The sequence below is a fragment of the Clarias gariepinus genome, chromosome 20, assembly GCF_024256425.1.
Source record: "Clarias gariepinus isolate MV-2021 ecotype Netherlands chromosome 20, CGAR_prim_01v2, whole genome shotgun sequence".
NCBI classification, from domain to species: Eukaryota; Metazoa; Chordata; class Actinopteri; order Siluriformes; family Clariidae; genus Clarias; species Clarias gariepinus.
Window position 1 is genome coordinate 16,720,949 of NC_071119.1, and position 17,167 is coordinate 16,738,115.

General features: G+C 39.5%; 2 protein-coding genes across 2 annotated transcripts; one reads left to right on the forward strand and one right to left on the reverse strand.

Moving 5' to 3' along the window:
• The first annotated feature begins 909 nt into the window (after window positions 1-909).
• Window positions 910-8,877, forward strand: si:ch211-63p21.8 (kelch-like protein 33). The gene is made up of 4 exons (XM_053480281.1): window positions 910-1,666; window positions 5,323-6,271; window positions 7,892-8,062; window positions 8,337-8,877. Exons 1-4 carry the CDS (start codon window positions 910-912, stop codon window positions 8,875-8,877), a joined length of 2,418 nt encoding a protein of 805 aa, XP_053336256.1.
• Window positions 8,878-10,525: 1,648 nt separating this feature from the next.
• Window positions 10,526-15,469, reverse strand: LOC128508853 (kelch-like protein 33). Its single transcript, XM_053480339.1, has 4 exons — window positions 14,665-15,469; window positions 12,093-13,032; window positions 11,839-12,009; window positions 10,526-11,045 (listed from the first exon to the last, which is right to left on the reverse strand). The coding sequence occupies exons 1-4, from the start codon at window positions 15,467-15,469 to the stop codon at window positions 10,526-10,528; spliced, it is 2,436 nt and encodes an 811-aa protein (XP_053336314.1).
• Between the last annotated feature and the right edge of the window lie 1,698 nt (window positions 15,470-17,167).

Consider the following 17,167-nt stretch of genomic DNA (forward strand, 5'->3'; position numbering starts at 1 on the left):
ATAAACCTTACTACATGGTTTTAATTTGTCTTTAACTAGAGTAATAGGGCTTCTGCTAGTTTAATATCAGCTCTTTAGTTATATTGGTTTTCATGTGTGATTGCCATTTCCAAATTAATTTCAGATATACAGTATTAAGTCACGCTGGCCCTGCGATGGATTGGCACCCTGTCCAGAGTGTACCCCACCAGTCTCCTGGGATAGACTCCAGGCGCCCTGTGACCCTGAATACGGGATCAAGGGTTATAGCTAATGAGTGAGTGATAGTGAGTTAGTGAGATAGTGACACTGGGTGGCACGCTGGCTTAGTGTTTAGCACTGTCACCTGGGTTTGGTGAATAGAGCTTGCATGTTCTCATTTTTCATTCTTAGTGGGATTCACCAGGTACTCCGGTTTCCTCTCATAGTCCAAAGACATCCAGTGTAGGCTGATTGGCAATACCGGCTTGCCTTTTGTGTGTACTTGTTCCCTGGTATGGGCTTCCAGAACGTTATGACATGACCTACATAGGATAAGCAAAAAACAACCCAAATTCTCTATGTATTATAAAACAGACTACACATTCTCCATAGACCCTGTCAGTAAAAATGTCAGCATTTATGTCCTTTGCTGAATATTTTGTGACTTGTTTAATATTACTGAAAAATGTTCTGATCTTGCCTGATCTTATTCTTGTAAGTGATTTCAGACTTTTGGCCCGTACCGTGTCGCACTTGCTAAGACTGCAAAGGCTCGGCAAGGTCTAAGGACATTCAATCTACTTAAGCAGAATCTAAAATTAGGATGTTGTTTACTTCAAGAATTCATCATGGTTGCATGTGGGCACTGTATAAAAAGAAGAACGGAAAGGAAAGCTAACAATACAAAGTGGTATTTGCTCGCTGTTGTGAAGCAATTCATCAACAAGCATGGAGTTCACAAGGCTCTACTTGCCTATGGAATGGGAGGAGCGGTGGAGAAAAGAGAAAGAGCGAAGGAAAAAGGTGATGGAGGAAGGAGGGGAAGAGTTGGAGAGGGAGAGCAAGAGGTTAACATGGATTAGGGCCTACAATGACAGCAAAATGGGGATGAACGAAAAGCTAGGCGTGAAGAACGGGAGAACAGTTCAGGAGACACTGGACGAGTGGGATGATAAACCCGAGATACAGAAGTACACTAAAGATACTTACCCAACTGAGATATTCCAAGCAGTGGAGGAGCTGAGGTGTTGTTCTATCCTTACAGACCTGACCCTGAGTGTTGAAGATGGACTAACTGTCCATGCTCATTCTTTGGTCCTCGCTGCTGTAAGTTCCCTCATCCGACAGATGCTCCGACAGAGGAATGCAAAGACCGAGAGAGAGATATTTTTAAGTGTTAGTCCAGAAGTGTCTTATTTAGGAATATCTGCAGTGTTGCAATTTGCCTACTCTGGAAGCATAGCTGGTCTAAACAGCAAATCTTTAGCTCAGATTCAGGCTGCTGCTCTCTATCTGGGAGTTCCCATTGTTCTGGAGCTCTGCAAAGAAGAAGAGGAGAGAGAGCGTAAGAAAAATGCAGAGAAGAATATGAGAAAAAGCGTTGCTGGAGAGCACATGCAGGTCAATCTTCAGTCTATCAGGAAGCTGTGGGAAGAGAGAGTGGGCTGTGATGTGGAGCTGGAGGCTGAAGGAAGAACATTTCATGGTAACAAAAAATAACACATTATTATCCATGGGCTATTGATTTGTTCAAATTGTGCACATTCGAGGTGTTATACCAGGTACATCAAGGTATTTACGCACAGTATCTTTTTACTAAAAAAAACTTCCATCTTTTTAAAATGTATATTCTCAACATTGCAAAATGTCTTTTTTCTTTGACATTCTTTCTTAGAAATTCATTCTTAGAATTCCAGGTTTAATTTCCTAATATTTATGTCTAAATATCTTGGGCAAAATTTATGCATCTTGGCTGACAGACCACGCAATTTTTTTAGGTGTTCAAAAATATTGGAACAGATAGTCATAAAGTAAATTAAAAACACTTACTGTTTGGAGGCATCTAAGGACTTTTTTAATGAATTTTCAGAGTTTTTGTCAGAGTTCATGCCAAAGTTTGACAATATTTTAATTTGTGGTGATTTTAACATTCATGTTTGTTGCCCCTCTGATAAATTTGGAAATGATTTTAATGCACTTCTCCATTCATTGGACCTGACCCAGTCCATATCCGGCCCGACTCATAGGTTAGGTCATAGCCTTGATCTTATCATCTCGCGTGGGGTGATAGTGAAAAATTGTGAGGTTCTGGATTTTCCCGTATCTGATCACTCTCTTATACGGTTTGATATCTGTGCTTTTCCATCTGCACCTATAATCACTGCCCCCAAACGTCGGCGAATCATTACCTCTTCTACAGTTAATGACTTTGTTACTGCCTTAACTACCTCTGATTTTTGCTCGGTTGCTGACTTGACATTTTCTCCGTGTCCTGAACTTTTCCTTTCCTCCTTCCATACCATTTGTTCCCAGATTATGGACTCTGTGGCCCCTTATAAGGAAATAAACAAAAGCCCTTCAGACCCCTGGCTCAATGATACAACACGAGCCCTTAGGCGTCGGTGTAGACAGGCTGAGTGTAAATGGAAGAAGGATAGGTTGCAGGTGTCACTGGAAATGTTTAGAGATAGTCTTTTCACCTATCACAGAGCTGTGAGGGAAGCTAAAGGACAGTATCTCTCTACTCTCATCAACAGTAATAGTCATCGCCCTGGAATTTTATTCAACACTATTAACTCTGTGATAAATCCGGTGTTTACTGGTTTGAATAATATATCTGAGCACTCCTGTGATGCATTCAAACAGTACTTTTTGGACAAGGTTTTGTCTGTCAGGCAAGCCATCACACAAGTCCCTGATGCTGTCATATCTTCACAAGAAGCACAATGTGTGCTGGAGAACTTTGAGGCAGTTACTCTTGTGGACCTCAAAAAAGCTGTCCATGAATTGAAGATCACCACCTGCCCTCTTGAGGCTGTTCCGGTGAGGATAATGAAGGAAGCTATCGACATCATGGGCCCCAGCCTTGTGGCCTTTATAAACAGTTGTCTTAGTTCAGGCACAGTTCCAACTGCCCTCAAGCATGCCATTGTTCGACCACTGTTAAAGAAACCAAACCTTGACCCTTCTATATTGTTCAATTTTCATCCTATATCTCATTTGCCTTTCCTGGCTAAGCTGTTGGAGAAGCTTGTTGTTACCCAGCTTCAGTCTTATCTCCAATTGCATGCTATTGCTGATAAATTTCAGTCTGGTTTCAGGTCTCGGCATAGCACGGAATCTGCACTACTTAGGGTCCATAATGACATTCTTGGAGCCCTAGACAGAAAAAATTCTGTGGTTTTGGTGTTATTAGATCTGACCGCTGCATTTGATACTGTAGATCATGCCATTCTTATCTCTCGACTTCAACACACTATTGGATTACAGGGCATGGTTCTCAAATGGTTTTCATCATATCTCACAAACAGAACTTTTTCAGTTATGCTAAATGACCTTTCCTCTTCAGTCGCTCCTTTGTCATCTGGTGTCCCTCAAGGATCTATTCTTGGTCCTATTCTGTTTTCACTTTATATGCTGCCATTGGGTCCAATCACAATGTCCGTTTTCATTTCTATGCAGACGATCTTCAGATCTACCTTCCTGTGGTTCTGAGTAATTGTTCTGCATTGGACTCTCTTTATAATTGTATTTTTGACATCAGAAAATGGCTTTCTCATAATTTCTTGCACCTGAATGAAGAAAAGACTGAGTACATTTTGTTTACTCCGGATTCATCTAGCAGTTCTCCCAGTTTTGGTCCTTTAACACCTCGGTTTGTTCCGGTAGTGCGCAACCTGGGTGTTATTTTTGACAGTGGCATGTTTTTTGATAAACAGATAAGTGCAGTTGTGAAGGCAAGTTTTTACCAGCTAAGGCTTCTCAGTAAGGTCAAATCAATTTTGACCCGAGCTGATCTTGAAAAAGCTGTTCATGCCTTCATCAGCTCGCGGATTGACTTTTGTAATGCCCTCTACTCTGGACTCAGTCAATCACTGCTCAATCGGTTTCAACTGGTACAGAATGCTGCAGCACGTCTTCTTTCCAACACCTCTAAACGCTCTCACATCAATCCAGTCCTCCGCTTGCTCCACTGGCTTCCAGTGCGGTTTAGGGTGGAATTTAAGATCCTGATGTTTGTATTTAAGGCCATCAATGGTCTGGCCCCTGTTTACCTCGCGGAGTTGATAATGGTCCACCACCCAGCCAGGACTTTGCGCTCTTCTCAATATACCACTTTGGTCATACCCAAGTTTAATTATAAAAAGTTTGGAGGTCGGTCATTTGCTGTTCAGGGCCCAAAACTGTGGAACGCACTACCGGGACAGCTTCGAGCTCAGTGCTTTTAAATTGCAGTTGAAGACACATCTTTTTAGACTTGCTTTTGATATGTAGCTAATAATTTGATAGCTGTTTTTATGCATATTGTCCTGTTTCTGATTGTTGTGTTTTATGTTTTTTGTTTTTATACTGGAAAGCGCCCTGGGCACCTTTTGGTTGTTGTAGGGCGCTATATAAATAAATTTTGATTGATTGATTGATTGATCTTTCCTGCTTGCATTAACTGCATCAAACCAGCAACCTACTAATTGCATTTTTTGTTATCACTCTTGTGTCCTTGTGCAAAACCCTTAACCCTATAGTCCATACATACAACCCAGCCACAGCATGCAGTTCTGGTCCCAAACCAGGAGAATTGGCGAGTTGCGAAAGGAATGGAATTCAGGGTAAAATCTGTGCCAGATCTTGCAAATCAAATGAGACAATGTGGATCAATGTGACCCATAGGATAAAAAAGGATAAGACCCAAAGGAAAAGAACATTCAAATATCTGACTGATATGTTTCTTGTTGCCCAAGCATGGCCTTTTTAAGACGTAAATGTTAAGAGATAGTGTTCTAAAAATTCTCAAATATCTTCTGTGTATAGCAGATACAAAGAGCTAAGACTTGTTTTCCATAATTGAGTTCGTTACCAAGAATCATTTGCCAATTTATTGCAAAATTATTTGCAAGCTCTAATACTCAAGTTCTGTTCTTTTCTAAAAAGAGTTGGTTGCACCAATCAAATATTTAGCTTTTCTAATAAGGATTAAAGAAACTACCTCTTGTGTTATGCCCCACAAGAAATTTATCAGGCCAGACCATACGAGGTACAGTATATTTGATATTCCTTACATACCCTCTTAAAAATTGTTTTGCAACCCATGTTTGGCATACATGACGTTGCTATTACAATGATTATTATTTTGTCCACATCCAGCACACAGGGTCCTCCTGAGTGCATGCAGTGACTACTTCCGTGCAATGTTCAGCAGTGGTATGAAGGAAACCTACCAATCCTCAGTTTCTCTGTTCCTGATGGGGGCACCTGAACTAGAAGCCCTTCTTCACTGCTGCTACAGTGGAGAACTGTTTCTCGATTGGGGCTGCATTTTTGAGCTCACCTCAACTGCTCTTCAATTCCAATTCCAACCTGCTCTCTCACTCTGCCTCAGCTACCTGGAACAGCAAATGGATGTCCACAGCTGTCTAGATGTGGTTTCTTTTGCTGAGGCTTATATGCTTAGGGACTTGTTTGAAACGGCCGAAGACTTCACCCTGATGCACTTCCAGGAAGTTATGGCCACGCCAAAGTTCCTGGAACTCCCGGCTGAGAAGCTGTTAGACCTTCTAAAACGTGATGCCTTGTGCGTTCCATCTGAGCTGGCCGCCTTCCGAGCGGTGGTGGCATGGATTGAGGCAGATCCCCCCCAAAGATTGCATCATGCCCAGGAAGTCATGAAAGGAGTACGCTTTCCACTCATGACCTTTCGTGAGTTTCGTGAGGTCCGAGCTGTTAACCTGCAGATGGAGTGTAGTGGTGATGATGATATAAATCTATACCGCACAGCACTAAAAGAATTTGGATTCGGAGACACCAGTCCAGTAGTTCAACATCGCATACGTTACCCCAGGGAAGTCATCGTTGTTGTTGGAGGTGATCAGGTAAATCCAGACCAAGGCCAGCGGCTTCCAAGCAAGCAGCTATGGTTTGCTAACTCCTTGCGTAGCGGTACAGGAATGGTTAAGGATATGGATTGGAGGATTTTGAATGAAATGCCAGAGCAAGCCAGGTTCAGGCATGGCATCGGTGTACTTCACAAAAAACTCTATGTGGCAGGAGGCTGCTATTACTATTCTAAGGCAGACACAATGAAATCTGCATACAGGTATGATATGTTTAAAACATGATCGTTAAAATATATACACACCTAAAGGATTATTAGGAACACCTGTTCAATTTCTCATTAATGCAATTATCTAATCAACCAATCACATGGCAGTTGCTTCAATGCATTAAGGAGTGTGGTCCTGGTCAAGACAATCTCCTGAACTCCAAACTGAATGTCAGAATAGGAAAGAAAGGTGATTTAAGCAATTTTGAGCGTGGCATGGTTGTTGGTGCCAGACGGGCCGGTCTGAGTATTTCACAATCTGCTCAGTTACTGGGATTTTCACACACAACCATTTCTAGGGTTTACAAAGAATGGTGTAAAAAGGAAAAAAAAAAACATCCAGTATGCGGCAGTCCTGTGGGCGAAAATGCCTTGTTGATGCTAGAGGTCAGAGGAAAATGGGCCGACTGATTCAAGCTGATAAAAGAGCAACTTTGACTGAAATAACCACTCGTTACAACCGAGGTATGCAGCAAATCATTTGTAAAGCTACAACATGCACAACCTTGAGGCGGATGGGCTACAACAGCAGAAGACCCCACCGGGTACCACTCATCTTCACTACAAATAGGAAAAAGAGGCTACAATTTGCACGAGCTTACCAAAACTGGACAGTTGAAGACTGGAAAAATGTTGCCTGGTCTGATGAGTCTCGATTTCTGTTGAGACATTCAAATGGTAGAGTCAGAATTTGGTGTAAACAGAATGAGAACATGGATCCATCATGCCTTGTTACCACTGTGCAGGCTGGTGGTGGTGGTGTAATGGTGTGGGGGATGTTTTCTTGGCACACTTTAGGCCCCTTAGTGCCAATTGGGCATCGTTTAAATGCCACAGGCTACCTGAGCATTGTTTCTGACCATGTCCATCTCTTTATGACCACCATGTACCCATCCTCTGATGGCTACTTCCAGCAGGATAATGCACCATGTCACAAAGCTCGAATCATTTAAAATTGGTTTCTTGAACATGAGAATGAGTTCACTGTACTAAAATAGCCCCCACAGTCACAAGATCTCAACTTAATAGAGCATCTTTGGGATGTGGTGGAACGGGAGCTTCGTGCCCTGGATGTGCATCCCACAAAACTTCATCAACTGCAAGATGCTATCCTATCAATATGGGCCAACATTTCTAAAGAATGCTTTCAGCACCTTGTTGAATCAATGCCACGTAGAATTAAGGCAGTTCTGAAGGCGAAAAGGGGGTCAAACACCGTTTTAGGATGGTGTTCCTAATAATCCTTTAGGTGAGTGTGTGTATATATATATATATATATATATATATATATGTGTGTGTGTGTGTGTGTGTGTGTGTGTGTAACATGGTTTTTCTGTATAATTAGTTTTACATGTTTTACAAGTTATTTTCATTTTTATGTGATTTTTCAAATATTTCAATAACTTATATTTTATAGTCATTTACAAATAAATAAATAAATATGCAAAAAAATCCCACTAAATAATCATATCTTGTTCACAAGTGGTCGGTCACATACTGTATCAATAATAATCAAAAACTGCAGATTTTTTTTTTTTTTTTTTTTTTGGTAGGACTTAATTATAATCTTTTTTGTCATAATGGCTTCCTTTTTTTTTTTTTTTGCACCCACAGGTATGACCCTTTAGACAACTCATGGGAAAGACTGTCAGATATGCATGAGCACAGGAGTAACTTTACCATGGTGGTGAGGGGGGGCGTCCTGTATGCTATTGGTGGAGACATCGACATCAGCACTAATTTGGACAGTGTGGAAAAATACTCAGTAGAAACGAACACATGGAGGTAAAAGACTATAAGAAGCTATGATTAGCGTATGTAAATGTTCTCAGGTTTCAGTATTAAACATAATAAATCATCTTGGCAGCTAACTGACAGCAAGAGGAATGTCCCCTATTACAAAGGTATAGGTGCTTTATAAGAATATGCATATAAGTTTGTCCAGTCATTCCAAATGTGTAGCTCGCATATATATATAATATATATGTAAATATGTAAAACCACAGATGTTTAAAATATCCTGAACTGAAGTCTGTTTGAATCTTTTCTGCCTTTTTAGCTTCACACATCCACTGGCTCAGCCTCTGAGTGGTCATGCAGCTGTTGTCTTTGGAGAAGAGGTTTTCATTTCAGGAGGTTTCAATTTAAAGTACCAATGCCTGGTGTCCACGTTCCTCTACCATCCGGAACAGGGTACGACCTACCTGGCGGACATGGCCCACGATCGAGCTCAGCACTGCATGCAAATCTTGGCTAAGCGCTTCTACGTCGCTGGAGGAGTGTCTAACTTGCGAGAGTTCTACACTGATCAGTTATCCTGTGAAAGCTACGACCCTACAAGTGATACTTGGACTGCCTTCATACCTCTACCTCTCTGCCACGTTGGCGCTGCTTCAGCTGTCCTGGAGGGGAAGTTGTACGTGCTGGGTGGTTATTCTCAAGAAGATTACAGTGAGGCTAGATTGGTGCATCGCTATGACCCTGGAACTCAAAGATGGGAGAATATGGGAAAGATGGCCGGCCCTGTCACAGACATTCGCGCTTGTTTACTTCATTTACCTGATCATTTGAGGACGTCAGATGAACAGAAAGATCTGTAAAGGTCATGATTTCATACAGTATGTTAACAGCAATATGTATTCAATATTTATTGTAAAAAAAAGAATGGATATTTTCCTCATGAAGTCTGCTTTTTTTATATAATAAGACGTGCACAACTGCTTCCCAAGCTCACAGAGACTTCTAATGAAAGATGTGTAAAAAAAAATAATAATAAATTACCTAAAGCTACAGTATGTAATGGAAATATTATTTTAAAAATATTTTATAAAATTCATTGAAGAAAGCACATGACTCAGGTTTGTGAATATTTTTCCATATTGTTTGACTTTTTAAATGTAAAGCTGTCGTTAAAAAAAAAAAAGGAAAAAAAAATATTGCATGGAATTTTGGAACAAATATCCAAAACATTTTATATTATGGATAAAAATCACTGTAGTGCAGTTAAATATATCAAAATTATATTAGACTTTAAGTAGAGTCAATTAAAATATTTAAAAAGGGTTTTATATAGAATCATATTTATTTATTTATTTATTTAATACATTTTAAATGATAATACGAATTTCGTTAACATTCCCAGATGATGCATGTTTACTATATTAAATGTTTTGAAGATAAGACAAGACGATTAATGGAACTGTTATAAACCAACCTGATATAATGGTTCTGTAAATATGTTATACACTGACTGGCCTGCATCAGACTAAGAAAACAACTAAGAAGTGTATACAGTATATCTGGCTCTTCAATTACTTCAATTCAATTACTTTGAACTCATACACGTCATAATTAGGAAGAAGAAGCTTCAGATGGTCATAACATAACGTCATGACTATAATTGTCAAAAAAAAAAAAACATTCCAAATTTTTGGAACTTGTAGTTGGATAATGTGACTTGCTTTCACAGGTGGTTTGAGCTTGAACCCAAGTGATTATGTAAAGTGTTCTGTTCTCTGGTTTCCTCTCACTGTCCAAATTAATGATATATGTAATCTGGCTTTACTCAAATATAAAAGAATTTCCCATACAGGATGGTTTTCCAAAACACACCCAGTGTTACCAGGATAGCCTTGAGGTCTACTTCAATGCTAACCAGAGATGACCAGGTACTAAAGATAAACGGGGAATAATAACCTTCATTATGTTTTACTGGTTATCCATGAAAAGACGCCCAATCAAGACTTGTGTGACAAATTAAAGCTCTGCTATTACATAATACCTCTAGTTTCAATACCTTCACTGGCCTACACGGAATACTGTGTACTCTGTGTGCACTCTCTGTACATGGCGTGCCAACATCCCACACCAGTCCATGATACGTACTAAGTAGCTTAGTCATGAACATCACAAGACCAGATTTATGAAAATGCACCACAATATTCCTTCACAGCATGTAAAATATGCAGTTAACGGCCCACAAGAGGTGTGTAATTGTATATAGGTTTATTCAGAAAAGAAAATCTGAAAGCCGTTATTAGGCTATATAAAACAAGATACAGTATTTTTATGTGGAGTTAACACACTGAATTATTGGGTGGAAGCTTATAATGCATCTGGTACATACTGTAGAGCTGTAAATTACATTTAAAAAATTATATTCAAGGTATGTAAACGTTTACAATCAGACCAATTTTTCGACAAATGTTACAGTATGACAATACAGTTGAATAAAAGCAAATATCAATGTCATTGCCTTAGGTGATGGGGTAAATCCAGTACACATGCAGCTATATATGTGTTAGAGCCAGGGGTTCCGCACAAATTCTCCCAGTGCCGCTTTGCAGGATCAAACCTATGGACCACTGTTGTGTCGCTGTAGTTTTCATGGCAATAACCACCAATGATATAAATCTTTCCTTCCAACACTGCAGATGCTGCACTGACATGAGGCAAAGACATGGACATAAAGGCGCACCAGGAACCCTTAACCGGATCAAAGAACTCACACTCTAGTTGGTCAAATAACTGTCCACCCACATCCGAGACTCCGCCTGCTACATATAGGCAGTTTTTCCATGTCTCCATGCAGTGCTGAGCCCGTCTCTGAGACATATCCACAAGGTATGTGGTGCCTCTCTCTGGGTGGTAGAACAGCATGGATGCCAGGCACTGGTAGCTACTGTTCAAGCCTCCTGAGATGAAAATCTCTCCATTGCACACGCTGGCAGCATGACTACTTATGGACAGGTCCAGAGGGTGAACAAAGCTGAAGGTAAAAAGACAAAAGGTATAGTTTTGTGTCTGTTGTCAAAATTAGGGAAAACATGCACAGGAGTTGCACAGAAAGTGCATTTAAAATGAATACATTAAAACATTGTGATAATGACAATTTTAGCACAAAAGAAGTTTGTTTAAGAGTAATCTCAAATTTTAAATGTATTTAGGAAAATAAAACATTTAAAAATCACGTCATACTAATTTGATCAACACGTCTTTATTTGCTAAGCTAATTTTTTTTTTAAAGGAGTTTATAATGTAGGAATCCTTGTAGAAACCAAACGAATTAAATTTAATGTGTGAAAATTACTTATTAATTGTCTCTTATAGTTTTGATAAAGTTTAACTGAGTTTTAATTATATGAATATCAATTATTCTTATAGTGTTAAGTTCACTCTTATACACTCATCATCTATACCACTTTATCCTGTATACAGGGTGGTGGGGAGCCTGCAGCCTATCCCAGGAGACTTTGGGCACAGGGTGGGGTACACCCCAGACATGCTGCTAATGCTCATTCGCACACTACATGTACAGTAATTTTGGAATGCCAATTAACCTAATCTGCAAGTCTTTGGATTGTGGGAGGGAACTGGCGTACACCAAGCATGGGGAGAACATGCAAACTTCATGCACACAGACCTGAGCCGAGAATCGAACCCGGACCCTGGAGGTGCAAGGCGACAGTGCTAACCACTAAGCCACCATGCCTCCAATGTTAAAAAAATATCATACTAAGTTCACAAGTTGAGTCTAGTGTTTCTGTGTTCATCATGCTTACCTCCAAGAATCTGTAACAGGACAGTAGACCTCTACACTTCCAGTGTTGACCAACGAATCCTTGTCTCCACCTATGGCAAACATTTTTCCATCCAAAACCACAAGAGCAAAGCTTCCCCTTCTCTCATTCATATCTGCCAACCTTTCCCAACTGTTTTGAATTGGATCATACCTGTAAAAGAGAATAAATACCATAAATGAGTCTGAGACTTTAAAAAGCCCCCCCTTGCAATTTGAACCACTTTAATATTTTACCTATAAGTGCATTTCATAATGTCATCCTTTCCATAATAATGTCGGCCACCAACTACATAAAGTTTCCCACTTATCACTCTAACACAGTGACAGAACCTTGGTTTCTCTGGTAAGTCTCCCAGTTTTCTCCATTCAACTCTTTTCATCAGGCCAACGTGGTTACGGAAAGAGTTGCTGAACCATATTTCCTTACAGGGTATACGTTTATCTAGGTTTCCAGCGATCCTTTCACCACCAACAAGAACCAAAGTTTCTTTAGGAAGGTAGGTCCGGAAGTCTGAATGAGAATTAAAGGTATTGGTACAGAATTCCTCAAACAGAGACTCATAAAGATCTTTATTGCTGAATTGTGGCCAAGACATGATAAACTTCACTTCTCTAAATTCCGTAAAGGTCATAAGAGGAAATAGGACAGTTCTCATTAAATCCCTAGCTTCTTTCACCCTAGTCCTTGGATCAGCCTCAATCCACGATACAACAGCTTTGAACACAGACAGCTCTGACGTGACACAGAGGCAGTTGCTATGCAGATATGTCTTCAGCTTCTCCACTGGTAGGTCCTGAAATTTCAGAGTGGCTGATACATCCTCAAAATGCCTAAGTATAAATTCATCTGCCATGTCTTGCAAGTCATTCATTTCAAACGCTTCGGCAAAGGCAGCAACATCCAGACATCTGTAAGCATCCACTTCTTGCTGCATAAATTCAAGGCAGAGTGAGAGAGCAGGTTGAAATTGGAACTGAAGAGCAGTGGAGGTGAGCTCAAAAATGCAGCCCCAATCGAGAAACAGTTCTCCACTGTAGCAGCAGTGAAGAAGGGCTTCTAGTTCTGGTGCCCCCATCAGGAGCAGGGACACTGAGGTCTGGTGGGTCTCCTTCATACCACTGCTGAACATTGCATGGAAGTAGTCACTGCTGGCACTCAGAATGACCCTGTGTGCTGTGAATGACCAAAAAATAAAATAAACAATGTTTAGGAGACCTTTTTTTTATAAGATTTAAAATTAAGTATCAAGTATTAAGTTTTTTCATTTGTATCAATTCCAGGAAATTATACATCATATGTATTAACATTCTTTTAGTAAAAAAAAAACTTAAGTAGTACAACATATGTCATATGAAGTAAACACCACTTTAATTATCACCAGTATATTTTGCTGCAAATGTGGTTGGGCTTTCAGTAGCTTGCTAATTTTATTACCTAGTTAGCATAAGCTTGTTAACTTCATCACAGTCTGATTCATAAGTATTGGAACAGCAAAGCATTTGCCCGTGTATGCAACCACATTGAATTTTAAATTACAAACTCCCAGATGTGAGAGAAATCAAGATTTTCATACACACACCTGATTGTGGTGGCTCATAAATAATGGAACAAACTAGCATAATTATAAACATAAGGATTGCCTTTCATACGTAGATGAAAATCCTTTGCAGTCAACACTAAGCGAAAAACATGCACCATTGGGTGGAGATCAGGTGACTGACTTGGCCAGTAAAGAATATTCCAGTTATTTGCCTGGGATAGTTTTCACTGTATGTTTTTAGGTCACTATCCAACTGCAGTACGTAGTGGCATCCTATCGGTTTTGCAGCCCTTAGCCAAATTTGAGCAGCAAGTATAGCCCTATACACATCAAAATTCATCATGTTACTTTTATCAGCAATTATTTTATAAATAAACACCAGTGCCCTGGTCCCATTGGCAGCCATACACTGTTCTTGTCTTACCTAAATGTTGTAAAATATTCTTCTTTACCATGGACACAATTCTGCAATATCTCTCTCCTAGTTTATTTTGTTTTTTTTCAGCCTAATGATGGTCACCTTCACTTGCATAGACCTCATGTTGAGGTCCAAAAAGGTCCAGTAAACAGCTATCAAATGTAAATGTAACACACAGCACCAACTTCAGTCCTTTTATCTGCCTGATTAATCATGAAGTAATGAGGATGAGGCCACACATGGCCTTGCAACTGCTTGTCAGTCATTTGTTCTATTATTTATGAGCCCCCAAATTACAGTTGTGTGTACAAAAAAGGTTGTAATCATTAATGCCATGTCATTTGAAATTGAATGTGGTAATGTGCAAAGGCCAAAAACATGTTGTTCCAATATTTATGAGCCTAACCGAACCATTTAGCAACGATTAACTCTTACACATTATCCTTACTTCTTACTTACATTATCTACAGCCTGTAGCAGCACATAAACATAATTAAAGCATCAGCTACTCGATGAAGTCACCTCATAGAGTTACTGTAATACTGAGACGTGTATGCTTTCAAACCTCAAAAGAACTGGCAATCTAATCAAGTCCACCACATGTTTAGTTGAGCAGTAAAATATTGATAATGAGATTAAGCAAGTAAATTAAAAAACCACAACTGACAACTGTAACAGTTAAGTGTAAAGAAACATGAATGTAAAGAAACATTGCCTGGTCCTTATGCAATCTTCAACAGGTCAACTTTAGAGCATATACTGTACAGTATATAATATACCTATTTGTGGATGTAAATGTAATTTTCTAGCCACGACTCCAAATGAGACTATTTTAATGTCTCCATACCACTAAATATTCTTCCATCTGCCACCACCTCCACATCACAGCCCACTCTCTCGTTCCACAGCTGCCTGATGGACTGCAAGCTGACCTTCTTCTGCTCTTCAGCAGAAATTCCACTATTTTTCTCCTCGACCTTTTTCTCACCATCTTTCTTTCCATCTTTTTCCTCTTCTTCTCTGCAGAGCTTCAAAACCCTGGGAGCTCCCAGATAAAAAGCAGCAGTCTGAATCTCAGCTAAAAATCCTCTGTTCAAATCAGCGATGGCTCCAGTGTAGGCAAACTCCACCACTGCCGCTATGCCCAAATCAGTTACTTCTGGACCAAGACATAAAAATATCTCTTTTTTATCCTTTTCATTCATTTGTTGAAGAGCCTGCTGGATGAGAGAACTTACAGCAGCCAGGACTAAACCGTGAACGTTGAAGTTGATATAACTTTGAGTTTTTAGGGTGAGATCGGTGAGGAAAGACATCCGTTTCATTTCTTCCAAAGCTTGGAAAATGATGTTTGCATATGCTGGATGGCAGTAAAGTTTTTCCACATATTGTTCATATTCCTCACTTGTTTCACTGTTAGTGGCATCTTCATCACTATCACTATCAAAGGATGTCTTCTCAAACTGTTGGTTGTTGTTGCTGTCATCATCATCATCATCATCATCATCATCACCACAATCATTATCATTATCATCACAAGTAGGAAAAAGCACACCACTGTAAGTGTCATTCCTCCCCGTTTGCTGTTCACTTCCCTGACTTCGTTTCATGTTGACTTCTTCAGGGCTTTTGTCCTCCACAGTGTCATTCATGTCTCTTCAGCTGCTTTCATGCCCACCTACATTTATTTGTTGATTTCTCTCTCTCCTTTCTTTGTCTTGTCTCTCAGTTTGCATTAAAGTTGGCGGGTCATATAAAGGACAAAGCTGAAGCGCAGCTAGGACTAGCCTTGGAACTCGCTTTCTCCTTATAATGTATTCCAGCAGTTGAAAAAAAGGGTAGCTGTCAAGTACTTGGTAGAAAATAAACCCACTCCAGTCTGTATGCTCACAATGGTTCTCGTCTGCCTACTTTCTAATACAACACAAGTGTGTGTGAGACTGGACCTCTTTTGAACCCCAACACACCAAGCACTACGCTATTTTTACCTTATCACAGATGAGTCTTCAAATTATCGCCAGCATCTGAGCAATATATTATCGATGTCTTAAGTCATCTAACATGTTTTACATTGTCAATTCTGCTGATCAACACAGTATTTAACTTTGCATTGATTTTATGCTTAAGTCGAAGCCTTGATCACTCATCAGCTCTACTTTCCATTGGCATCGTTTTTGGTGAGAAGTGCTCCAGAGATTACTGATCAGGGCTGCTAAAGTTTAAACAGTTACCTTGCCTCTGGTTAAAACTTACTATGAGGACAAACTTTGAAAATGCTCACAGATCAGTGCAAATGTTGTTTACTGTAACAGTAACTGTTTCTCCATCCTGACCTTGGCTGCATAAGAAGGTCTAGACTCAAGGCTGAGAGAACATGTGACAGCCTGAGGGATTAAATCAGAGGCATAAAATTCTTACTTAGGCAGTTGGAATCGAGTTACTCCTCCACAGCCAGAGAATGATATCTGGGTCAAGTCGTAGGAGAAAGATAGCATCGAGCCTTTAGTTAATAAAGAGCCAGAAGACTTTCTTGCTCAACATTTGCATTAAGTACCAATTAATTTGGTTTCGAAGGCACTGCTTTCTGATCTTGGTCTAACAATAATCACTACTGTATAATTAAAAACTCTAAAAATATCATTTATTTAAGGATGAACTTGGAAATGAACATTTTTATAAGAAAACTGTCAAAATGACACTTGATGCCATGTTTCAACAATGACTTCAATGTTGAATTGGATGCCTGCCTGGGGTGGTCATCTTTTGAAAAAGATTAAGCTAGGTAGAATCTTGGCCAGAGTACTCGACAATGCTGTTTTTTTTTTTTTTTGTTTTTTTTTTTACAAAACCTCTTTGGTATGTTTGTTATCCATCAATCATATCTAATACATCACAACATAATGAGGTTGATATAAGAGCCCGGTGTTCTCTTTAATTCTGTTGAAACCAAGTTTTACAGCAATAAAGAATGTCACTAAAAGTAAAAACAAAGCCGCTGAGATTTTTTAACCGAAAGGCAACATGAACAGCTGGGAGAAAATCAGTTACGTAGATACTTTCTCATTTTAATCACTTGTTTTTTCAAATTTAATGAGCGGCATAACCTGGTCTTTAGATATTGGGTAAGCTAATGCCAGGGTTAGGATTGTTTGACGGCAAAATGAGATAACTGCAGTTTTGTATTTATTGTCCATGGTTTCTTTAAGCCACAGGGGTGTAAAAAAAATAAAAATTATGAACATTTAAATTAAAACGGTTTTATTGTTACAATGGATAAAGTTGCGCTTCTGGCTGTGTATATATGCATTTAGGGTCAGTCAAAGTTTTAATAAAAAAATACAGCAAACTCA

Bases quoted from the DNA above. Each gene is read 5' to 3' on its own strand.
- si:ch211-63p21.8 (XM_053480281.1), top strand. From the start codon at position 910: ATGGAGTTCACAAGGCTCTACTTGCCTATGGAATGGGAGGAGCGGTGG. The intron at 1,667-5,322 runs GTAACAAAAAAT...GTCCACATCCAG, and splicing joins TGAAGGAAGAACATTTCATG to CACACAGGGTCCTCCTGAGT. The intron at 6,272-7,891 runs GTATGATATGTT...TTGCACCCACAG, and splicing joins ACAATGAAATCTGCATACAG to GTATGACCCTTTAGACAACT.
- LOC128508853 (XM_053480339.1), bottom strand. From the start codon at position 15,469: ATGAATGACACTGTGGAGGACAAAAGCCCTGAAGAAGTCAACATGAAA. The intron at 13,033-14,664 runs GTATGGAGACAT...GGTCATTCACAG, and splicing joins AGATGGAAGAATATTTAGTG to CACACAGGGTCATTCTGAGT. The intron at 12,010-12,092 runs GTAAAATATTAA...TCTCTTTTACAG, and splicing joins ATTATGAAATGCACTTATAG to GTATGATCCAATTCAAAACA.